The sequence below is a fragment of the Mus musculus genome, chromosome 2 (genome assembly GCF_000001635.26).
Source record: "Mus musculus strain C57BL/6J chromosome 2, GRCm38.p6 C57BL/6J".
NCBI lineage: Eukaryota > Metazoa > Chordata > Mammalia > Rodentia > Muridae > Mus > Mus musculus.
The window spans coordinates 16033128-16060169 of NC_000068.7; the positions used below are offsets into that span (position 1 = coordinate 16033128).

The 27042-nt window shown below is 35.6% G+C and overlaps 1 protein-coding gene across 1 annotated transcript in view; it reads left to right on the forward strand.

Moving 5' to 3' along the window:
- The window catches only part of Malrd1 (MAM and LDL receptor class A domain containing 1), a 729079-nt gene that overhangs the window by 506649 nt on the left and 195388 nt on the right, over positions 1 to 27042 (forward strand). Inside the window, exon 30 of the mRNA NM_001310455.1 lies at positions 8994 to 9155. Within this exon, the coding sequence (NP_001297384.1) occupies positions 8994 to 9155 (162 nt within the window). The remainder of the gene's footprint in view (positions 1 to 8993; positions 9156 to 27042) is intronic.

Below are 27042 nucleotides of genomic sequence, written 5' to 3' on the forward strand. Positions count from 1 at the left end.
GCCTGCTTCAGGCTGGGGGAGATTACAAGGAGCAACAATATGAACTTACAAGTACCCCCCAAGAGCTGTGTCTCTAGTTGCATTATGAAACAGATGATGGCTTAGTTGGCTATCAATGGGAGGAGAGGCCCTTGGTCTTGTGAAGATCATATGTCCCAGTACAGGGGAATGCCAGGGCCAGGATCTGGTGTGGGTGGATTGGGGAGCAGGGTGGGGGGAGGGTATAGGGTACTTTGGTGATAGCATTTGAAATGTAAATGAAGAAAATATCTAATTAAAAAAAGATTCCAAGAGAACACACACACACACACACACATATTGGAAAAAGTGCATATTTTTTGTGAGTTGCCATGGGACTCCTTTGGCCAACAACTCAATTAGATATACCCAGTCCCAGTACTGGAAGTTTTGTTTAGTGAGAAGAGGAGGTTGGTTGGGGTCTGTCCCCCCATCCTATTATTTCACAATTTCATTTAGATTGCCTTCATATGTGTATGTTTTTAAAAGCCTCTACTATATGAGATTTTCATAGTACCCCTCAAATGGCCCTTTATTTTAGATATCTCTCCCAGTATTTCCTCCCTTAAGGCCCTCTCCTTTCTCCCTGCCTCCTTGATCCAGTAGTTCTAATCCATTTTCATCTCTCTATAACTATCTATTCCTAATGAAATTTATCTGTTCCTTATTATCCCTTAGTATCTATATAATGTCTGTGCTTAATCAGATTGTTGCTGGGGCTCAATCATGTGTTTGTATCTCATGGTCTTTATACTACAACAAAGAAAAGCACTGATCTCATGACTCAGTATTGCTATACGTGGTGAACAGATATAAAACTCTGTTTTTCTCCCTCCTATTGCAGAGAAAACATTGTAAGAAATGAGACAATTATTTTAAGAGAATTAGTCATTAATTTTAAAATGGTGTTTTTTCATTAATATATTCACTGTAGTAGTATCCCATCAAGGGGTGTGCAGTGTTGCAAAAGGTGGATGCTTTTTCTTCTCTAAAGCATGTACACACAGAACTCTTCACCTGTAGCATTATTTCATACTCATTCAGATTATTTGAAATCATGCTTAATATAAATTGATGGGAATTAGTCACTTGAAGTAATATAAATTCCAATACCTTGTATAGTGGTATGATTAAATCAGATGGGTATGTGAAGATGAGATATAAAGATAATTTAATATGTACATATTTTCATGTTTATAGGTATTTCCTTTGATCATTCTGCCATGTGACTAAATAATATACCACTGGAGTACATTGGCTGTTGCTTAAAAGAATACCAGTACTGTTTTAAGTTCATTGAAAGATCATCATCTGAAAGGAGTTTTTTAAAAGTAGTCACTATTTTGAAAAATATGATACATATTCATTATTGAGAAATACAAAACATGTTCTATCTCATATCATTTCCTGAATGTCCACACAGATAGAGTGCAGCTCAGGGGTACTTAGTCATCACTTAGGAATTTTTACAATAACTCAAAGTAATAAAGTAATTGAAGTGACAGTACAGTATAATTAGTAGCCTTTCAAATAAATGATAGCAACTATAATTCCCACCAAGTGCCTCACATATAACCCAACATGAGAATTAGTATGCTCTGGGTCAGGACACCTGAGATTTAAACTGCTTATTCATGAATGAATTTGATTTTGCATGAAATGAAAAAAGGGAGCACATTAAAGATGCTTAGAGCAGAAATTTCAGTCTTGTCCATCCTGGTAGAACTTGTTAGGTTACTAACCAATTTTTTCTATTTAATCAAAGTATCAAATCCATATAAAATCAAATCTGTTCATTTCATTTATGGTAGCATTGTGACAACTAGTAACTAAAAAATATTCAAACTTTCACAAAGATGACAGAGGTCAGTAAGAACAACATAACAATTTTAAGAAGTAATCTACTTCATAAGAAAGAAGCCAGACAAAGAAAACATACCTCTCTTCTTATCTTCTTCTTCTTTCTGTATGATGAGTATGTGTGATACAAGAAGGAATGTGGTAAATGAGAATGAAGATGGAAGTGAAGCCAACAGGGAAAATTGAAGTTACAGCACAGCCTAACCTGAAGTTGCCTAAAACTGGAAACTTCCACACTTTATTGAGCTAAGTGCATTGCTATGATTAAAACTACAGTAGATAAGTGTTATAATACATATACATATGTGTGTGTGTGTGTGTGTGTGTGTGTGTGTGTGTGTGTATTTGGAGAAAGATGTATGTCTAAATATTAATTTCCATGCCATACAGCATGAAGTCTCAGAGCTAGTGGCTATAAATCCAGTAACTCTAGCTTAACAATATCATCTGAAGTACAGAGCAGAAAAGACCCCATCTTTTAGTTGGCTTCTTAAAGAACTAGCTACTGATGGGAATTTTAAGAAAATTGCAGATACATTATGAGGATAACTATGAATATATTTTAAGAATTATTATAGAAAGATGAAGATATCAAGGCTTGTGGGGCATTGGGCTATTGCACAGACAGGCTGGTCTCCAGTTGAGCTGGGGTCTGAACCTCTAAGAGTGATAATTCACCTAAATGACATGGTAGGTATTCCCTTATGCTCCTGGAACTCTGGCTCCTGCCTAAGTTACTGCCCACCCCCAACCCCCACAAGAGAAGCATGGTCAGTAGTCTTGTAGGCAATGGCCCAAGCTTCTGACCTTCAGGTTAAACTCCTCCCCAGTTACCTTAAGCCCCCACCTCGCCTTCTTACTCTCTTACTTGCTTTCCTCTTACCTCTCACTCTCACTCACTCTCTCCTCTCTGTCTTCTCTTTCCTCTCTCTTGGATGTCTCCTCTCCTCTTTCCTCTCTCTTACTCTCTTTCTCTCTAGCCTTTCTCTCTCTCTCTCTCTCTCTCTCTCTCTCTCTCTCTCTCTCTCTCTCTCTCTCTCCCTTCTCTCTTTCTCCCTGCCTTTCTATAATAAAGCTCTAAAATCATAGAGAGTCTCTGCTCATCAAGATCCACTGCACTCATTCTCATCAGTATTGGGAACCTCTTCCCTCATCCCTTTCTCCTATCACCCTGGTGGCTTTAGCAAAGTAGCTCCGGGGTAACCAGGTAGGGCTGCCCCTTGGCCACCCCCTGAAGAATGGGTCAGAGGCTTGAATGCCCACCTAGGGATGAGTAGAAGGCAGGTAGCAGCCCTCCCATGCCTGAAAGACCAGAAAATAGATAAAATTCTGGTAGGTATGGGGTTTCCCTTCCCCCTCTTCCCCTGGGCCCCCTTTTTAGTTCCCAGCAAAGGTTAACATTTAAAATCCCAGAAGAGCCTTGCCTGGTAGAAAGGAGTAAAGACCAATAAAACCCTTCACACTCTGAAGGCTCCAATTCCATGCCTGAAAAGTGTAGCAAAATAACTTTTATACAGGCCCAAGCCACTAAAAGCTCACATGGGGAAAACCTCCAGTTCTTGCCTCTTTTTCTGGATGCTTCCCAAAGATTAACTGAAATTTACTGGTCTTATTCTGAATTTTCTGCCTTGAGTTCAATTTAATTCATCTTTAGGGCACTACCTGCTTCCCATGACCTTAAAAATGTATTTTCCCATATGGCTTTTGTTATAAAAAAATAAATAACTCCTTTAATTGAACTAATACTACAAAGATATCTACAATGTTTGCTTCCCAGTTGAGAAATGCTCATCCTCCAAGCTTCAGTCTCTGCTACTGAAGCTGTGCTGGTAAACTGTAAGACTCAAAACCAAGCAAGTGGAGACCATACCACAGGTAACCTGACAAGTGTTATGTGCTCATCACACATATTAGTCATAAAAGAAACTAACAAATCACTGGCCTGGCCTCATGACTGAATTTTAAAGTAGTAACTATGTATACATTAATATCTGTGTGTCCGCAGAACATTAAGACAATAAGGGATCAGTTGGTACAGCAAGGTCATTGATCCTCATCTCAACATGATCAGCACAGGAATTGTTTTGAATTCAAGTCATTTTAGATCCTCCTCCTCCTCCTCCTCCTCCTCCTCCTCCTTCTTCTTCTTCTTTTTCTTCTTCTTCTTCTTCTCCTCCTCCTCCTTCTTTTTCTTCTTCACATAATGTCTGGATGTGGATCTCTGTATTTGTTCTCATCTGCTCCAGGAGAACACTTCTCTGATTATCTGATGGTGACTGAATACGGCACTGGTTTATGAATGATTTGTGTTAGAATAAAGCACTCTTTGGGTCTATGCCTGATAGTTGTAGAGCTGGATCTTGAGTTAAATGGATTCTCGTTTTCATTAAGAACCACTACAATGATTTCCATAGTGGCTATAAAAGTTTGTCCTCCTACCAACAACAGATGAATGCTCCTCTTTATATTTTCAATAGAATGAGCTATCTCTAGTTTTGTTGATTTTAACCATTTTGACAGACATAAGATAAAAATCTCAAAGTAGTTTTGATATCCATTTCCCTGATGGCTAAAGATGTTAAACATTTCTTTACTTGTTTTTCAGCCATTTGAGTTTCCTCATTTGTGAAATCTTTATTTAGCTCTGTACCCCAGTTTTAATTGTGTATTTAGTTTTTTTATATCTAGTTTCTTGAGTTCTTTGTGTACTTTGGATATTATTCCTCTTTTGGTTGTGATGTTGGTAAACATCTTTTCCTATTCTATAGGCTGCTCCCTTGTCTGAATAATAATGTCATCAACATTACAGAAACTTTTCATTTTCATGAAGTCCTATTTATTAATTGTTGATTTTCATGCCTTCTAACACAATTCTCTTCATACAGTCTTTTTCTATGCCTAGGAGTTAAAGGCTATTCCCCACTTTCTCTTCTATCAGATTTAGTGTATCTGAGTTTATGTTTAGTTATTTGGTCCATTTGGTATTCAGTTTTGTGTGGGGAGAAAATATTAATTCTTGCACATGTGACCTTCCAGGCTTATCATCACCATTTGTTGAAGATGGTGTTGTCTAGATTCTCATTTCAAACTATTTCTAACCTAGCAAAGAAAAGGAAAATATGATTCACATCACACTTGGCTAGTTGAATAATAAGCCACCTGGGGAAAGGAATTGTTTCAGTTTAATATACATCCTTCTTTTAAAAGGGGGATATTTAAATTAAAATGCTCTGTGTTACTACACATGAGTGGTACACTGATATACATACAGGCAAACACATATACACATAAAGTAAAAATAATGAAAACATTTTTTGTTAAGAAACACCTAAAAACCAACTGCTAGATAAGTATTATTTTTAAAAATATAGATATAAGTCGAAGCATAACTGTTTTACTAAGTCAGTTAATTTTAGAGATATGATCTTCTAACACATTGTTGGAGTTGAAACCATTGTAAAGATAAGGCAGACTCAGCCTAAAAACTTTGGATAAAAGTAAAGGTTATTGTATTCAAAATTAAGATTTGCAAGAGTGTTTTCAGAATATGAGAAAAATGGACTGTTTTAACCAAGACAAAATTCACAAAAATAGTGTTAAAGATGATTAATATGGCTTGAATTTGTAAGGTAGATAGGATAAAGCCTATGCTAAAGACAGTTTCTACAAATAAACCACAAGCTTGAATTGTTGTGGTTATTATGAAACTTAAAACAAGGACATGCATAAATTCTCAAAAGAAAAGTACCTAGGTTCTGGTGACACTTGGGGTATATAAATAAAGATTATAGAGCCAATAGTGACTCTGAGGTTTGAGTCTTTATAAAAGAAGATAAGATTCATGTTAAATGGAAATCTCCCAGAGAATATCCTTGGAGAAAACACTGAGATAGTTTGGAAATAATGGATGCATATTCCAAATGGAATGCTGCAAAAGTGTTTGAAATTGTTAGGCTGTGTTTCATCCTGGGTTTGTATTTGCAGGACATCTATTTAAACAGATGGAAAGGAAAAGGGAGGGTACACAGAGTGAAAAGCCTAAATGAGAATATGCATTTTAACATGACAATGGAAGACTGATGCAAGTTGTAGTAAAGACATAAGAAGGAACTGTGACACTGGAAGACAAGAAAACATGTATGAGCTTAAAGAAGATGAGCTGTAGACTAGGAATAAAGTTCTGATGAAGAGTCAAAATAAGAGGCAGAGATTACCTTTATAAAACAGAAAATCACGTGTTTTAAGATGGAGAGAATAAAATGTAAGAACATATACAGTGGTTTCTGGTGTGTCTTGAAAGTTGAAGGGGTCTATGGTAGTTAAATTAAGCCATCAGGGACAAGATTATCCAACAGAAAATCAAGTAGAACAAGAACTATTACAGTTAGGGGTCAAAAATAAGGTGCATGGAAATATAAATACTCCAGAACTCATGTGAGAAAGCATAAAAACAGTCCTTGTTTTTATGGTTCTGAATATTTGATGATGTGTTGACTGAATGGTTGAATCAATGAGTTTATTACATCTATTCATAGTATAATCCTATTCTGTATTATAGAAAGTGAGCATAACAACAAAATGAAGCAGTCTCCATAACTAAGCACATAAAATAGATTATATGGTCATTTTAAAGGAATCAAAACAATGTATAAAAGAAGGAAAATTTGTTTAAATTCTTTTGTTTTTAGTGATAAAATGAAACAATGCTTAAAGAAGTAAAACAACTGTTTATAGAAATTCTCTTAGGAATTCAGTAAGTTGTAAGAGAGCATCATTTCTGTGTGTTCTGTCTTCAGCATCCATTTAACACAGAACTTTTTGATGATTAAGCTTTAATGAGATAAGGTTAGCATTTATTCATAAAAACATATAAGCAAGAAGAAATTTAAGAAATAACAAAAATTTCATTAATTTCCATTTTTATTGGTTCTTTTATTTATTTAAATTTCAAATGTACCTTTTCTGAGTTTCCCCTCCACAAATTCTTATTCCCTTTACCCCTTTCTCTATGAGTGTGCTCCCTTACCCACCCACCCACTCAGTGTGCTAGCATTCCCCTTTGCTGGGTCATTGAGCCTCCACAGAATCAAGGGGCTCCCTTCCCAGCAATGCCCAATAAGGTTACATATCTGTTACATTCCCAGCTGGAGCCATGGGTCCCTCCATGTGTACTCGTTGGTTGGTGGTTTAGTCCCTGGTAGCTTTGTGGGTCTGGTTGGTTGATATTGTTGTTCTTCTTATGGGCAAACCCCTTCAGCTCCTTCAGACCTTGCCCTATTTCCCCATTGGGGTCCACCCAACTCAGTCGGATGTTTGCATGTATCCACATCTATATTGGTCAGGCTCTAATTTCATTCTGTTAAAAGAAAGGAAAAGCAATGGCTATCTCAATTGATGCAAACTGATTAATTAACCCAAGAATTCTCTCTGCCTGTATAACAGTTAGATTTTACAGTGTGCTCAGGAAATACTAACTTCTTTTCCCAAGTGGAGATCAAATGAAAATCTGGTTCCTGGGACATTATTTTAGATCACTTCACAAGTGACTAGTGGATGTCATCTCATACCTATTAATTGCTTTCATTTCGAAAACTTAATTAGTTTTGAATGAGTTGCCAATCAATAGTTTTAGAAGATAATTATCTTTGTAGTTTAGTGGCTAGCCTGGATATGTACCTGGATGAAGTGTACATTTGTTTGCGGCCAGCATGGTCTACTACTCTACCCAAAGGCACCTTTCCTTTCATAAGTGACTTTGCCTTACTAATGACCTACCTATGCTGTTCAAACACTAGAGCAAATCTCAATGCACTAAACATCCACACAATGGAATACGTTTGTTTATTCAGCCAGAATGTTTCTTAGGAACATAAAGTTAAACTCATGGTTTGGGAATCAATCTGGTTTTTATGTCATTTGTAAACATTATTATTTAATCCAGATAATTATGTAATGTGTAAATGACAGCACTCAAACAAATATTCTAGATCATTTGAGAGAGAAAGAATTACAGAATAAATAAAGTACTACCAATTAGTGTAAATATTTCAGCTATATAAAGTTCATACATAAATAATTAAACGATATGAGTTGCAGAGATGTTTCAGTGGGTAAAACACTTGCCATTTAGCATAAAGACTTGAGTTTAAAATTTCAGAACTCATGTAAAGCCAGGAATAGTGGTATATGTACCTGGCATTTTATACTTTTGGGATTATTTTTTGTTACACCCTTCTTCATCCCCCTGTCCACCCTTTCAACATCCTAACACTAGATAAGACAAAAAAAAAAAGATAGGAAGGAAAGGGGGCAGTGTTTTTATTAGACTACTTCCCAATGATTAGGGGCATTAAATTCCTTGGGGCAAGTTTGATCTTCACCATCAGGATACCTATTTTTTTCTTCTGCTTTCTTTGCCCATGAGTTCTTAACAAACCATGACCAACAACAACCAGCCAAACAACAACCCACTCCACCTCTTGGGGCCCTATCATTTAGATATCTTTTGAGAAGTTCCCAGAATTCTAAATATCATGCAATCTCAGAAAACATCTGCAACTGGAGAAACCATGCCCCTGCTAGATCAAGAGGCAAATCATAGTCGGGTGCTGTGGACAATCTGCAGCAGTCCTGTATCCCATACCTGTGATTAATAAAAAAACATATTCTTACAATATTTCTGTTTTTAAAAAGAAATCAAAATTTCAGAATTCTCATTTTAGATGTGCATCTGTGTTCCTGGTGTTTATGTGGCTAAACTGGAGGCAGAGACAGGTGAACAGATCTTTGGAAGTATCCCAGTCAACTAACCTGGCATAGGGAGCAGCCAACAGTGATGAGATGCTTTATCAAACAAATTGGAAGGACCTGTGGTTGTACTCTGACCTCCACACACATGCTATGGCATGAGCATATGCAAAGTAATCATAGTTATACCTGTCACACACACACACACACACACACACACACGCATGCACACTCATGCACACCAACATATTTCAAAAATAAAAGCAAAAGAATCATGAGATAAAATGATTTGAATTACTCAAAATATAGTGAGGCATAGAGTCTTGTAGACATTTTATGATGCTGGTGTGTACATCTTGTTTCACTAGGGTATTACACAAGCACCGCAGGAAGCTGCAATTTTGAAACAACTTCAGGAGACTGGACTGTGGAGTGTGGACTCACCCAAGATCCTGAAGATGACTTGGATTGGAGCATCGGTAGCATAATTCCTACTGAAGGCTTGAGCAGAGATTCGGACCACACACCAGGTAAATCTATCAGCTGAAAGCAAGTCTAGCCACATTTATAAATGTTCTTGTAGGGTAGAACTTTGTAAGCTAAGTGAAATGGCCATCCCTTCTGTTTTAACTACTGAAAGGTTAAATGGGCTCAGCTGTCACTGTCACAAGAAACCCATGACTCTTTAGTAACAAAAATAATTAAGCAAACCACATTAAGAAACTTTAATTAGCTCCTGACAGAATCACATTTCTCAGTAAAAAATAGGGTGTATATATATAGAGATAAAATTTCACAAAGAAACAATTTTGAGAAATAATAGTCAAACTGTGATCAACCCTCAATGACTGTACCACACACCATATTGTACATTTTGGTACTAAAGACAGCATAGGCTGGCATGTGACATACTAAAAAAAACAAACAAACAAAACAAATAAACAAACAAAAAACCAAACAAACAAAAAAAACAAACAAAAACCAAAAAAACACTGATTCTTTCTGCAAAGCATCTAAAAATTTTCTTATAGCATATAATTTCTTTCAAATTACAATTTCCCCATCCCTTTTCTTCCTCTAAACCCTCCCTTGTTACTTACCTTCATGCATTCTCTCAAAAATTATGGCCTCTTTTTCTTTAACTGTTGTTTTAGGAGGCTATAATTTTTATATAACAATAAAATGTATATATGTGTGTATATATACGTGTATATGCATTAAATATAATGTATGTTTTTAAAGTTAACAAATAGCCTCAAATATTTGATTTATTTCATTTTATTTGTGAACATGAGCAATATTATAGGAATCAGTTGACTTTTAATTTGTTGAACTGAGTAACAGAGATCACCAGTTGGCTATCTAAATAGAACAAAAAGACCAGCTCTTTCACCAAAGTAAAACATTTTTGGTGGACTGGATTTTGACTTCAACAATGCCATAAGCTTTCCTCAGATTGCACAATAGTAGTCGCTTCTAACAGTTATAGATCCCCTACCATTCTGATTTCACAAGCCAGTTTCTTATACAATCTTTCTATTTTTATCTGTCTCTCTCTTCTCTCTGTACGTCTGTCTGCCTGTTTCTCTTTACTTATGTTACTTATATAATACATATTTATTTATGAACATATATGAATGTTAATGTTTTTAAAAACATATAGACCTATATTTATTTTATACATAAATAATTATTTACATACACATATATTTATGTATACAATATATGTGTAAATAAATATAAACGTTTATGTTCATAAACAAATATGTATATTTATTAACATATTCAAGTTATTTGATCTGTTCTCCTGGAAAACCTGAAGGTAATATTCCCTTCAAACCATTGATTCATAAGAACAATAGAAAAGCACAAGAACTGTATGGAAGATTGACTTAGACATTTTATGATTAGAAGAAAACATTGCTTTATATTTATGCTTTCTTTTGTACATTTTTATTGGTTATTTTATTTATTTACATTTCAAATGTTATCCCCCTTTCCAGTTTCCCCTCCACAAAGACCCTATTCCCTCCTCCCTACCTCTATGAGAGTGCTGCCCCACCCACCCACCCACTCCTGCCTCAGTGGCCTAGCAATCCCCTATCCTGGGTCATCAAGCCTCCACAGGACCGTGGGCTATTTTTATGCTTTCTAAGTAGATTGAATGTTCATAAAGTTTACTTATAGTATAGGTGTGTTTTTCTGTTTTATTTTATAAGTTAATCTTTTCTTTGAAAATTCTTATCTTTTTAACTTACTAAATTCTATTTCCTTTACTTTCATATTAAGATTTGTTTCTACTATAAAATATAAAATTAGTTTACACTAGATCATAGGTTGAACAGGTTAGAGAATCAAAAACCTCCGATCAGTAATGGGATTTAATACATTTAATATATTACCAGGGGTGGATATTTCAATTCAGTAAAAAGGGAGATATTCTTTAATACAATGGCATATCTGGTCATCTAAACAAAGGGCTACAGATTTTAACTATAGTACTATATTATATGTAGACATACATTCCAGGTAGAATAAATGTTTAAATATAAGAAGAAAATAATAGAGACTTACAAGGAAACAGTGAAGTACATGCACTAGAGAGGCAGAACCTGCTCACTAATACACAGAGGAAATTCCTCAAACCAAGTTAGAAAGCCTTCTGGCTGAAGAGTTATATAAAAGAGAGCACATAAGGACAGATGCATAATGATATATACTTTGGTATCATTTTTATCCAAAACAAGAAATGAGTGAATACCTACCCCATGTCATCTTGCATATTCATTTATTAATGTGTTAAATAGCAGGATCATTTCCAGCTTCTCCTGGTGCATCGGAGATTAAATGAGAGCACCTTGTCATAATTAAGCCTATATTCTAGAAGGAGGGCAAAGGCAATGTGTAGACACCATTAATAAAACATATGGCTTGTTATAAGTTGATAGAGCAAAGAAAATAAGGTCAGAGCTGCTGGGGTTGGGGAGGATAAAGAGTGGTGAATGTGTGGTCAAGGTAGCATCACAGAGCACATAGGCTGGTGAAAAAGCCACCAAAGAAATCCTAAGAGAAACAAACCTATAAGGAGGAGAGTGAGGGACCAGGTGACTGAGTTCTTCTAATTTTTAATAATTAATTTTCTCGATTTTTCATTTTATAAATATTATAGCATTAAGAAATATGCCACTTGGAAAAAATTAATATCAATATATGGGATAAAGGAAACTTTTTCTTTTAATCTAGTATATTGATGAGTTATAGTACAACCTTTGAAAAGCTTGTATTTTTATATACTATACTCTTATTGTTTTATCATAATTGCTTTCTTGTTTTTTTTATACTACACTCTGCTGGTAATTTTTTGTCTACTTTAATGGATTTTTATATCTACAACACTTCCATCCCTCATTCCTCCCTAATCCCTTTCAATTCCCCAATACTAGGTAGGAAAGAAAGAAGGTTAGAGGAAAAGGGGGCATAGACCTCTTTAGACTACATTCTGCTGATTGGGGCATCAAGATTTTTAAGGCCAAGTCCAATCCTTGTCATCATAATAACCAACATTCCCGAAATCTAGCAACAACAAGCTATCAATCCAGCAAACATAACAGCTGGAACCAGCAAAAGCAGGTGCAGTAGCAGGGGCAGAGGCAGCGTCCACGGACCCTCTACAGGCTTTCCTATTTGTATCTTCTCCAGGGTCCCCAGAATTAAACTATCTGCAATTGGCAAAAATCATGTACCTCCTAGAGCAGAAGACAATTATAGTTAATGGCTGTGGACAAATTGAAGCAGTGTCATATCAGAAACCTAAAAGATTAAAACAAAAACATTTACATAACATAACTGGATTTTGAAGGAAACCAAAACTCTCACTACAGTACTAGAGACCACTATAGAATGTACTATGTACCTCAGGTTGGTTCCAAATTTTGGGGGACCCTTCTGCTCTGCTTCCCAAGGTATGGCATGTTTAATCTTCATTGTCAGCTTAATTGGATTTACAATCATCATGCAAATATTTCAAGGTATTTCCAAAATTGTTACCTGAGTAAGGAAGATCCACCCTCAATGTGGGAAATACCATGCCATGGGGTGTGGGTGCCAGACTGAAAAAACTGAGGCAAAATTTAGCCCTGTTACTCTCCAGGCACCATGATTTTCCCACTATGATTGTATTCCTTCTTAAACCTTGTACCAAAGCAAACTATTTCTTAAGTTCCTTTTATCAGGCATTTCTGTCATTGAAACATAAAAAAGGGACCAATATACACTATGAGCCAACATTTGTAGCTACTTCCATTGTTATTAATATATTAGGCAGTGTGGTGGTTTAAATAGATATGGCTCTCATAGATTCATGTGTGTGAATGCTTGACCCATTGAGAAATTGTGTCCTTACTGGAGTAGGTGTGACCTGTTGGACCAAGTGTGTCACATGGAGGTGGGCTTTGAGGTCTCATATATGCTCAGCCATGCTCAGTGCAACATCTTCTTCTGCCTGTGGATCAAAATATAGAACTTTCAGCTTCTCTTCAAATACCGTGTCTATCTTGATGCTACCATGAATCTAACCATGATGTTAGTAGACTAAACCTCTGAAACTGTAAGCCAGACCCAATTTAATGTTTTCCTTAAAAAATGTTGCCTTTATCATAATATCTCTCACATCAATAAAACCTAGGCTAAGACAGGCCTTAAAAATATTTTAAGTTGGTTATGGTGGATCTCAGCACTTGGGAGGCAGAGGCTCATGCACCTCTGTGAGTTCAGGCCAATTTGATCTACATAGAGTTACAGAATACCTTGGACTACATAATGAGACCTTATCTCAAAAACCAAACAAACATAAAACTAAAGCCAAAACCAAAGTCCAAAAGTGTTTTATCATGATTTACTAGGTTTGTTCATTTAAAACTATGATACACAGTTGTCACAGTTGTTTATATATTGGGAAATATATTTAAACCACACCTCTGATGACACTAATCTGATCTGAGAATAAAGCAGCACTACAAATAGATATTCAGCTGCTTGAATCAGATGGCAATCAATCTAGAGGTTGAATACATGTTTCTTTTCCTTGAGGTAATGTAAGAAATTGGCTGTTGTTCATCTGTGTTGCTATGCTTCAGGCAATGGCCTGGAAATACATATACCTGAGTTCTTTAGACCTGCCCACAGACACACCCCTTATCTTAAGAAGGGACTGAAAAACTATAGTGGGTTTCTAATGATCTATCATTATCAATGATAAAAATTCTGGTAGTCTCAACTGAGAAAGATGAAAGGCTAGTCAATAGACATGACAAATGTCACATCAGAGTTCATGGCCCACATGAGTGACCAGTGATGCCTTTTAATGAAGTAAAGGCTATCAATGGGAGTGATTTTTGCCATTATTGAACTTCAATAGTATGTGTAGCATCTCTTGAGGACATGGAAGAATTTTCTCCTGATTATTTGTACAATTTTATCTTAACTCTGTTATCTACAGACCGAGAAATGAAATTCTCCTGATCTGATGCTGTATTAGCATCCCTGTTAATGAGTAATTGAAACAGTATGTTTTCAGAGTGTTCTCAAAACAACCTGATAATATCATCTTAATTCGAGAATATGGCTCAGCAAATTAGATTAGGCATCTCTAAGACAATAAGCAGGCAAATAAATATTAAGGACATTAAATAATTTTGACTCTCTGGTTAATACAAAGTTTTTTAAGGACTAACATATTCAAAGGGCTATAGCTTTTCTATAAGCATTGTAATGTTGCTGTTAATTAAAGTAATATTTATAGATATTTTCACTTACTGCATTAGAAACTTCTAAGGACAGTTTTCACGTCCATCACAGGCTTACTCATGGTCTGTTTTATTGGCATTGCTTAATTTTAAAGAGAGACTATGAGCATCAGTCTACTCTGCCGTCTACAGAAGAAAAGTATTTAGTCTTGGCATATGTTCAGCTCAAAAGAAAGGGTGTCATTTGAATGACTGAAATTAATGTAGGCATAACATACAAGGCTTATTTGTTCCTTTTCTTTATAATTGTATTTTCTCCTTAATGATATAATTTATCATCTTCATAACCAATCTGTACACTCTAGTGGTAAAGTCACATATTCTGTAATTTATACATTACCTTTAGCATACTTGAGAAGTATGTGTGTATGTCATATATCACTGGTTCAATGTTCTTTTGTCTAGTCACAGCACTATCTTATGACAGATATTTTTCAAAACCTGCTTTAATAAGGGTACTTGAATTCTTTAACCTCCCTTCTAGCCCACTACCCATGAAAGGTAGTGGAAAGAAAACGTTAATAGGCCAAAGAAGGATGTGAACCTGTTTAGAAGTAGTTCTTTGGGGTGAATCCAATCTGAGTTATTAGGATATCCACAGTTGAGTTCACATGAATCAGCAATGATAGCTCAATTCACTCATGAGCACCATTCATAAATGAACAACAGGACTTCAATCCAGAAGAAACCAAGAGGCTTTGCCAATCCACCAGAGTCCGTTGAAGTGGCAAGAAGTCACTAGAATACCACCGCCAGAACAACACCAGATGTTCTTTGGTGTGTTCCTCTTTACAAAGTCACAACAAACAATTGTCAGTAATGAGTGGCAAGGTCACCCAATACCACACAGCATTGTCAGTGAGGACCAGGATCAGTAAAGTCCAACTGAGACCAGCAAAGTATAGCAAAGTGAACCAATACCATATAGCACCACCAACTGTCAGTTGGGTTACATCTATACCCTTTCCAAACATCACATGTTTTATCAAGCATTCAAACTAGCATAACACCATAAGCCCCTTTTCCAGGCAGCTTCCAGAAAACACCACATGTTTGTTCTCAGCAAAACATCCTCCCACATGTCTGCTTCAGCAAAAACATCCTCTCATAAGACCTTGTCCAGAAAAATATCACATAGCAAAGCTGAGTTTCCAGAGAAACCAGAAATTACCACTTCAAGAAAGAGTCCCATGTATTCATGATAAGCTTAGAACTCATTATATAACTAAAAATTACAATCACTTCTAAAATACTGGGATTATAGTCATATAATATTATGTCTATCTTTATAGCAATAATTTCAAATATAAGGAAATCATTAGATATAATTTAATTTGATATCTTGGAGTACCATACAGACTGGGCACACAATAACTGTACTTTCTGAGAGAGATAAGTACTTTCATTCCTATCTCAGAGATGAAGGAATATAGATAATAAATTATTTCTATAAGCCCTTATTACAAATTAACAAAGCCTGAACAGATGATAAAGCTTAGTCAAAGCCATTTCCAGAGCATGACCATGATGTTTTGTGCTTTTATGCTCTTCTCTCTGGCTTCCCTTGAACCCATTAATCAAAACCACCTTGCTTTAATTCACTGTAGGATTTCACCATTGTTTTCTGAGAAGGCACAAGCAGACTGTAATATTTATTGAGGAATTCTGGCCGACAAGAACGTGTAATTTGATGTAGAAAATCTAATTCTTCTTCATACATATAGCATATCATTCTGATTCAGCTCATTCTGCTCTATACATATGCACACATATGAACATATGTATGTATAAAAAATAGATGTCTATCTTGTCTAGCTTTACATTTTTTTGTGACTTAGAAAGCTTGAAAGAATTTTAAGGATTCATGAGAAGGAGGAGAAAGGATGAAAACAGAGGAGGGGGTAGAGGTGGAGAATGTGATATAGAAGGAAGCAAAAGGTGGAAGGAAGAGTAAGGAGATGATAATGGAATGGCCAGATTGAATAAAGCTGACAAAGTAGAATCCTAAACCTTAGGAAACTGGGCTTACTTTAGATCATTTACATAAGCACACACAGATATCCTAAAATCAAGTAAAAATTGCCATTGTAGACTGAATAGTATTACTCCCCCAAATATTTGTTCATGTGTCTTTAAGTCTTTAATCCCTGATCTTACTGTATTTAAAGATAGAAACTTGGGAAAGCTAATTTGTGTTAAATTCAGTGACAATAATGAGACCCTCCTAGGATTAGGGTGCTTGTGAGCAAAGACAATAGAAATGGGCTTTTATAGAGAACAAGGCATGTGAAGGTAGAGATAGGAGCACAGATGAACAGCTTCAAAAAATAAAGCATCACAAAAATAGCTATTCAGATGTTTGAGTCAGATGTTTATTTCTCAAAGCCAATGAAAAGGAATCCAGGAGACACTGCATATAGTGCTTTGATTTTGATCTTTTTATCTTCAGGATTGTGAGAACATACATTTCTGATGTTAAAGCCACTCAGTCAATGATACTTGATTGTGACTGCCCTAGCAGGCTAATGCAAATAACTATGAAAGTTCCAAGGGATTCTCTAAGGAACAGCCCAAGAATATGTAGAAGAACAGGGAACATGGCCTCACCCTGTATATGTCCTCCACTAAACATTATTTTCAGTCTACCTAATTACACATGAAAGTTGCTTCTTTTATTAGGTTAATGATCAGAAAAATTCTGTACAGAAAATTGAACACCTGCCTAGGAAAGAATGAGCTTAAATAATTACATCCTGGAGACAAGCGTATGCTTGAGGTCACACATGATCAATCAACAGACTTCCGGGGGAAATAAAAATAACTTTGCCAAGAATAATAAATTAGTACATGGTGGTTTGCCTAAAAGTCTACCTCTATAGAATTTATAAGTATCCCAACTTCTATGTACTGGAATATAGAAAATTTAACACCAAACATTGCTATTTTTAAAACTTTACACAGTATTTTAAAAAGATAATAAGTGCTATTTGGATAAAAAGAAAATATACATGGAAATGAGGTATATAAAAGGAACATTATTTAGCATTTATATAAGTCCTCATTTGCAAGAACGTGGACTAACCTACAGGACACAAAGCAGAGATGGGAAGTAACATATTGCATAGTATCACTAGCATGCACAATCTGATAGGACAAAGAAAAAGAAAAGAAACACTTAAAAACTAACTCTAGAAGAATAATCTGTAGTATTGGAATTGGAGATGGGGCAAGAATGTCCAAAGAGCACATAATTAAAGTTACATATGATAAATATATTGAGAATTTTTAAAAGCAAATGGCAGCTGCAGTTTAATATTGTATTATTCAGCAGCTGTTTTACAAGGATAAAATGCTATACATATTGTTATAAATCAAAAAAAAAAAAAATCCAGGCCACAAACCTAGAAAATATTGTCAACAAAATCAAAAAAAAGAAAATTTCCTCAACCTAAAGAAGGAGATGGCTATCAATTTTGAAGAATCATACAAAACACTAAATGGACTGGATGAGAACAGAATTCACCACATCACATAATAATTAAAACACTAAGCATACAGAGCAAAGAAAGAATATTAAATCCATAAGGTTAAAAAGTCCACATGACATAAAAAGGCAGACTGATTAATATAACTCCTGACTTTTCAATAGAGGCTCTAAAAGCTGAAAAGGCCTAGAAGCTGTTTACAAACTCTAAGAGATAACAGATGCCAACCCAGACTACTAAATCCAGCAAAACCTTCAGTCACAGAGGATGGAGAAAGAAATCCCATGATAAAAATTAAATTTAAGCAGTACTTATCTACAAATCCAGCCCTACAGAAGGAACCAGAAGGAAAAATTCAACCCAGAAAGGCTAACCATGCCCAAGGAAACACAAAGAATAAATAATACCAGACCATCAAATCACAAAATGGGGGAAACAAAACAAAACAACAAAAACCACACCGTCACAACAAAATAACTAGAAGCAACAAACACTACTCATTGATAATTCAAGATCAAAGGTCCAAATTCCCAATAAAAAGGCATATAGTAGCAGACTATATATATGAAAACAGGATCCAATCTTCTGCTACATCCAATAATGATACTTTTACTTAAAGGATAGATATTACCTCAGAGTAAAAGAATGGAAAAAGACATCTGAACAAAAAGAACTAAAAAGCAATCTGGTTCAGTGATTTTAATATTTGACAAAATACCCTTCAAACAGAAATTAATCAGAAAAGATATGGAAAGTCAGTAAATAGTAATTAAATAAAAAATTTGACAAAGAGGATATTGCAATTTTCAGCATTTATGCAGCAAATGCAAATGTATCTAAATTTATTTAAAAAAACAACAACACTACTACAGATTAAATATACCAACCATCACACAATGATAATGGGGGACTTTATTCTCAATTCTTGTCAATAGATAGGTTATCCAAACTAACTAACATCATAAACCAAATGTTCATATATGAAGTTTATCCAAATGAAGTTGCCAAATAATGAGTGATACAGAGCCCCAACTGAACATCTCCCACCACCAAGTAAATCTTCCAGTGCTGAAAATGGGAACCTCCAAACAATGGAGCCTGTTGCCAAAGCTGTTGGTGCCTCTCCACAAACTGATGGCAAGGCCTGTTCCTAAAGGCAGTGTGCACACAACTCACTGAACACAGAAAAGTTGAGCTGGTGCTTACCTAGAGCCATCACCCTTGTGTACTAGTATTTATGGTACTGGAAGCTACTATGCACACTACCAAGGAAAAAGGTAAACACCAACACATATACACATGCATTGATCTACAATTGTAATCTGACTACAAGGTATGCTGATACTATAAAAGTGACACAAAGCTTGTGGGAATAATCAACCAATATCCAGTTTGATTTAAGGCCCATTCCATGAGATGGCAACCAGAGTAAAAGTAGCCTGGTGGCCAAGAACCTAAGACTAGATAGGCCAGGGACATAGGGGATGCTACTGTTAGGCTAAAGGAACATGGCCATACACTATGACCTAATTAGGCAATGATGCCTAATGCATTCTTCTATATTCATAGATAAGTGCCTTGCATTTGTTGAGTACAAGAATGGAATAACCCTTGTTGGCAGAATGAATCTTCTTTATTGAAATTTTAGTTGTTTCACTAGCAATACTATTCTGAACCCTCTTACACTGACGGGACTTTACCTTCTTTGTAATTTGGCTAGACTGTAGTGCAAATCACCCTACATGAATCTCGGCCAGCCCATCATGGGTCACAGTCTTGGTTTCTTTCGAATGTTTTCTTTTATTAGGTTAGATAACACTTTTCCATAATTTATTAGAGAACATGGGAAATCACATTTTAGTTCCATGTGAATGTATCTCAAATAATTTTAAGAGATTAATTATTTCCATGTAATTTTTTTAGAGCTATTTATGTCTTTAAACTATTCTAGGAAGACTCTCTTTGCAGTTAGCAGAATTGCTATTTCGTTTTCTCTCATTACCAATATTTGTATCCAGAATATTCGATTATATGATTGGGTTTGTATACATCATCTACACTAATATATATGGATTATATACATTAATGTATAATTATATAATATTATATATATAACATATATATATATAGATTATATACATTAAAATACTTCAGTGTGTTTCCTCACTTTCTCCTATTTGTATTTTCTTATTTTTCTGCCCTCTGATTTTCTTCCTTTTATTTTATTGAAACATGTAAAAATTAGGGAGAAAGACTAACTAAAGATATTATAATAAAATATATAAGAAAGAAAAGTCTATTTATTGGATATTAAGTGTTTTATCCTGATTTAAAATAAAACAAGAATTACTGAGTTAGCAAGATGGCTTAGCACACAAAGTTGCTTGCTGCCAAGCATGACAATCGGAGTTCAGCCCAGACCTCACATAGGATAACGGATGAATTGACTGCTAAAGCTTGTCCTCTAATTAATATGCATATGCATGCTGTGGCATAGGGATTCCTACACGAATACACAAGCATGCACACATATACACACAGACACACAAACAAACAATATGGTGACTTTAGAGAGGACTGCTGCTTCTGTAAAACTAGAACAAGCCAAAAACTGATATGTCTCTGCAGCTGCTATTCAGAGTATTAATTACTCACTCTACGATATGGTTGAATCATATTCTCTTGCGTTAAGCCTAATGGAAATCTTAAGGGTTTAAAGGGGGGGTCAATGAATGCATAGAAAGGGTTACTAACCCATCCAATCACAACACAGGTTCTGCTTGACTCTGGCACTGAGAAATACATTTGAAGAAGCAGTCTGTACATCTAGCCACAGTCCAGTATATCTCCATATAACTTTTTCAACATTTAGTGAATTCCTCTCTGTCCTGCTGTAATGATTGGACATCAGTAGGGGGTTTTCTTTAAATAAGTCTGCAATATGAAGAACTTTACATCCTAGCTCCTATGAGGAGTTAAGAGGCCTGCTTTTATGTACTATTCTCCACCCATTGAATTAACTAGCTGTTCCAGTCTATATCATTATGCTGGTCCATACTCACACTAATCCTGAATAATCCCTCTATATTTTTAGTATTAGCACTCACCAAAGGCAATTTCTGTGCAACATAGTAGGGATGGAGATTGTCCCAGTGTTACAAGGTTATAAAGATTTGGGTTTGAACCTAGGCCCAGTACTATAATCTAGTGCTACCTTACTTGTAGTAGGATCTCTGCTGTGTGCCTCAGACATTGCTTATTAGTTCTTGGCAATATCTCTGGTAAAAGTGGGAGACATACCACATGTTCCTAGTAGCTATATAGTTAGTAATGCATGGTTTATGAACTCATCTCCAATTCTAGAAGCAGTTTGTATCTCTTCTCTAAATTTCCCAGGAGAATAGCACTAATTTGCGACTGTGTTCTAAGCACTTTGTCTTTAGTATATCATTTAATTTTTTCCACAACCCAATAAGAGAAAAGTACCTATAGTAAGTTTTCTTATTGCCTCTAAGAATTTAAATGAGACTATGAAGAATCAAACTCCCAGTGAATGGTAAAGTCATAATTTAAATCAGGTCTGTTGCTTTAGTGCCAATGGGTAGGTGGTCAATCCTCCTCAAAGTGTCTGTTGACTCCATAGTCAGTACAAGAACCTGGCATCATGCTCAGATTAAAAAGAATAATATTGCTATTCCCACTTGTTCTCCATACTCTTTTAGTGACAATCTATCTGAAATCTAACTGAAGTTCAGCTCTTTTACCAAGTTCCTAGTTATTATTTACATAAAGAAATGGATTTCCATTTATTTTGCTAATGTTTCCTTTTTACATGACTACAGCACAGCTTTCTTTATATTCTCAAATTGGGAAATAAGATCAAGTTACAAAAATGCTATTATATTCAGCTAATCCATCATTCCCAAGACATGTTGACAAATAAATGGCACCTAAATGGGTCCCCCAGTCCTTCCATACGAGGAGGAGTAGGAACTCAGATACCTGCTTCTGCTTAAATTTGATGCAAGTGCAAGCCACCACCATCTGTTTATCATCATCATCATTTAACTGAGCTATCCTTAATAAATCAGTAACTTTAGATAACAGGTGAATCTATCTTTGATTAGCATGCCACTATGGAAAGCCCTTTTTCCATAGCTGATTAAAACATGCCATAACAGAAATTTTATATGACCAAATATGAAACCAGTTAATAACATTAAAAACAAACATTCTGTTGAAAAGAGTATGCTATCTCAATAATCATACTCAAAAATAATTTAGGAATAAAGCCATCCTTTGAGAAAAATTAGAAATAAGGAGATACCAGGATTTAGTCACTGTGATACTCAGAAACAACTGGAAATAAGATAACAGTCACTCTTTTCTATTATACCAAATTTCACTTCCAAGCTGCTTTAAGACTTCTGGTTTGGCAATTTTGATGAAACTTTTGTGCTCCAATGTATTCCAAATGTGCCCTTGAAATATTACAGAATCAAATCACCACCAGCTCAGAAAGCTGAGAGGAGAATGGAAGAACAAAAAGAGATCTAGGGCCTTTCATCTGATAGTCACTATGTACTCTTCTACTCTAGAGTGAGGGGCAGGCAGAAATTATAGATTATGTAGCCAGACATCTTCCTCTGAAGCAGGGAGAATTCTCTGTTTTGAAGGAGAGGTATATTACATACTATTTTTTAAAACCATTAGACAGCTTTATAAGAAGAAGAAAAAGAGGAGAATTTTCTTCAGTTTAAAACAGAGTGAATTCGGATCATTTAATGTGGCAAATTGTCTCTTATGATTTAACCAGAGAGTAAATGAGCATATTTTTTATTTGGCAGAAGACTCATGAAAATAGAGATTCCTTTATGAGTATTAACTGTTCTTCTAAAAAAGAAATGTCAAATTATAATTTGACACAATAATTCACTGAAATATTTTAAATATAAGATAGTACTTTCTCATATCTAAAAGACAATTTAGGCTTTTTATCTTTTGCTCATAAAGAATGGCCATGAAATGTGATATATATATATATGTTATATGTATATATTACATTATTTCTAATACATGTATGCATATATATGTGTAATATATTGCTTGCTTTGCAGTAGGAAATTATCATTGTCACTTGAGAAAAGCACACTGCAATGTTGAATGCATACTACTTATATGTGACATTAAGTGGTCACCAATTTTCAAAACTATTCAATTGCTTAATTAGTTGTTAAAATAGCAGTTTAATATTACTAAGAAATCTGTCCCTATTCTTTATGGTAACCAATTAGTTGTCAAACATAAGAATATTTGCACGTATAATCTCAGAAGCTTGCAATTATAAAACATTAAGTGAAGTCCTGAACTGCAAGTGTGCAGAAAATATTTAGGAAGAATGAGGAGTAAAATTTAGAAATACTTACTGAAAACATCTTTCAGAATATTGCATCCTGGTAAACTTAATTGAGCTATGACAGGTTGTATAAGATCAGGTGAGAATCTGAAATAGAAGCTCCTGGACAGCTCCAAAGCAAATAATCAAAGAATTTTGCCTTTGAAACTATGTCTCCCTGAATGCTATTGATCATTCCACACAGCTTCATGTAAGTAATGGAAATGAACTGGTTTAACGATTTCTATTGAATTCCCAATATGTCCTGGCAGTTGAGACATTAACACTCTTTTTTCCTGTAACATTTTTTTAACTGTTTAGTGTGTCTGCACTGATTCATCATTAGAATTGGTTGCAAGTTTTGTTGTTGAGTCTCACAAAACGGTGTTTTGAGTTGTGGTAAAACCCCTCCCCTTATCCTCTTGTCTTCCTCATCCACAAGTTCTCACCTAAAACATTAACTGTGATTAGCCCCACCTCCTCCTATTTGCAGGTCCTGATGTTTGTGTGTGTGTGTGTGTGTGTGTGTGTGTGTGTGTGTGTGTGTGTGTGTGTGTTGGATGACTCTATTACTGAAGGCATTGATCTCTTTGGTGCTTTATAGGCACTACATAGAGAAATCAACCTCAAACTGACCAGGAACCCTTTCCTTGCTGACCAGCTTACATAGTGCCAAAGGAGGCTCATTTATATTAATGAGAGATGAGAGACACCAATGGTCTTACTCATGCTCCCTGCATACTACAATACTGACCTGCTTGGAAGGAGGTACACATTGGTGTAATGACGGTATGACAAGGTTATAAAAATAAACAACTACTTTCTGATCAGATATGAGGTCTGCCCTGGAGAGGAGAGTCCATGTCTGGTATTATCAATCTACTCAAAACCTCATGTCTGTTGTGGTATTGCTAAGTGTTCATGCTGCCAAACTGCATTCTAAATATGTGTGCATACCCGTAGATTTTTTTCCTTCAACTTTGGTCAAAGATGCTCCCTTTTGCAATGAGTAGTGATTAATGCAAAGACTCATAAGTTGTCAAGTGTGGAGGATAATTGACTCATTGCTCTGTTGTTGTGGGTCATCTATACCAACCTCCCCTTGCACATAATTTAGAAATTTTTGTGGAGTGGTTCTAGAAGACTGGAAGAACTGGGTAGGTGTATAGTAAAATGCTGACTTCTGAACTTAACATGGCTGCTGTGCACAATCCCTCACCACAGCTGTGGTTACCTGCATAAGAAGAGTAGAAGAAGCCAATCAGAATTATAGCATGAATGCAAGGGGGACTTAATAGTTTCCAGAGCTGCATTAGCAGTTGGCAGCTGCTGAGAGGGAGCATCCTCTTTGGAAACACAGCTGCCAGTAAGTTGTCCATGCCCTCCTGGATTCTTTACCTAGATGCCACACCTAGCTTCTTCTATATATAGGGAGCAGAATAAATACACTGAAATGCAATATTTTCAATGAGAATTCAATTCCTATCTATAAATTTGATTACATTTGCATCAGTGAATGCAATTGCTGCTTTTCCTATGGCTCTAAATATTTGACTTTCAATGTCAAGTTAGAAGGTAGCATAGAAAAAGCTTGAGATTGAATTATATTCATTTGCATTTTGCATGTTATAACAGTTAGGAACTAAATGATAAAATCTAGATGTATTATCCAACTATATAAACTAGTTATTTCTTCACATCCAGGTTAAGACCAGTAGATTTCACCTGGTTAACATGCACTGAAATGCCCATGTATGTAAAAGTCAAGATGAAAGACGGGGTATGTGTTTCTATTTGGTTTAAGATAGCATGAAATTAAAGTATATTTTCAAAGAACAAGCCACTGTCTTTCTGTAGAAACTAGAGGGGAGAGTCCAAGTATACATTGGCTGTGTGAGTCACACAAAACTTCTGTTTTCAAATGATGAAAGAAAATATCTCCAAACAAAATGTAAACTCTAAAAGTATTTTCTTGTGGCACAAATTACTTTGCTTATTTTTCCTAATGCAGCAACACATACCAACCCCTTTGGGGGATTTTAGAAAGGAAGTCAACTTCCACATTATTTCAATTCTTATTTATTTATCCCGTGAAAACTTCATGATGATAATTCTTGGGTCAGATTCTTTAGCTATTTCTTCTTCCCTTTTTGTTTTGTTTTTCTTTTTGGCTTTGCTTTATTTTGGGTGGTAATTTCATAATTTCATTTTTTTTAATTTGGTGATGGTGGTCATGCTTTGTTCCTCCTAATTTTTTCCTGGATAATTTCACACTTGCATACAGTGCATTCTGATTACTCTTACCCTTGTCCCAGCCTCTCCTATTTCTCTCTGAATCCTGTTATCCACCCTTCCTCTACAGGTCTATTTTTTGGTTCCTGTCTTTCAATATTGTCTTGTGACCCACTAGATTTAATAGGTTTGGGTTTTTTGAGACAGTGCCTCAAAATTATTATAATCCTTCTGCTTCAACTGAGCCTTGCTAGATATTTTTCTTGATGGATTTTTTCAAGTAAGCCTTCATAAGTCTCCTAAATGAAAGAAGAAGTTTTCAGTAAGTAACATTTAAGTATAGATGTACGTTATTTCTGTCTCTTACCCCTTATGTCAGGAGATTTGAAGAAACCTGTTCATCCTTTTAACAATAAAAAAGCTGTGCAGCTGAAAAGCGTTAGCTTTTTATAGTTCTACTGGACAGCCAAGATCACAGGAACTGCCACTGCTTCCCTGAGAAACAAACAGATGGGCACTGGGTCACAAAAGCTAGAAGAGGAAACCTTGGGTATAAATGTCTGTAGGAACTGGGTTGGACGTGTAAACCATGATTTTCCAGGAGCTGCAGGTTCAATATAGAAATTTTCATGAGATGAAATACAGAGCGGAGAGTAGGGAAACATCTTATCTGAAATCCTCATCAGGCTTACAAATATAAGTCTAGGATTTCCCTCAGCTTTCACAAGGGGAGAGGAATATAGTCATGGAAGCATCCATAAACACTGTTTCACTAAAACTTTACTGACACAAGGGAAGAGAAATGTTCAACAATGTGAAAATGTTGGGTTTATGTAAATGGGAGAGTACTGATATAAAATACTCACTCCTGTGACCTAGGAAGTGGTATGCACATATTTGAAGGAGTGCTTGAGTTAGTTGTAATATAATTTTCAAGTTCAGGGTCATCCACTAGGAAAGATACTCTCATCAGTTATGCAACTAGTATACAGAGAAGATGGAAAGTTTAATTATATAAAATTATTCAATAACCTCAGAATAGAGAAAGTGGATGAAAAGTAAAAAAGACACAAAAATTAATGAATACTGAAATAGTAAAATTTGTTATAGATATCATACCAGCTCTGTCAGTAGTTCAGCTGTATTAATAAAGATTAATAGTACAAATTTGACAATTATAGTAAATCCATTATCAATGTGAAAAAGGCCAAAATATTATCTTTCAGAATCTATATTTAGTATAAAGACAGAAATCTCAAATGTAATGTACACTCATAAAAAATACAGGAGACTCTCTAAGGCTAGTCCACTAAGGAGCACACAGGCTGCAGAAGCAGCAGAGGAGCTGGGACAGGATCCCAGGAGCCTACATCTGCACACAGGAGGTGGGGCTCTTCTGCAGGTCTCTGTGCATTGGTCTTGCCAGGAGAGAGCTGGTCTCCCAGGAGTGCTGACACAGGCTTACAGACTCACAGGAGGAACAAGATCTAGGCAGAGACAG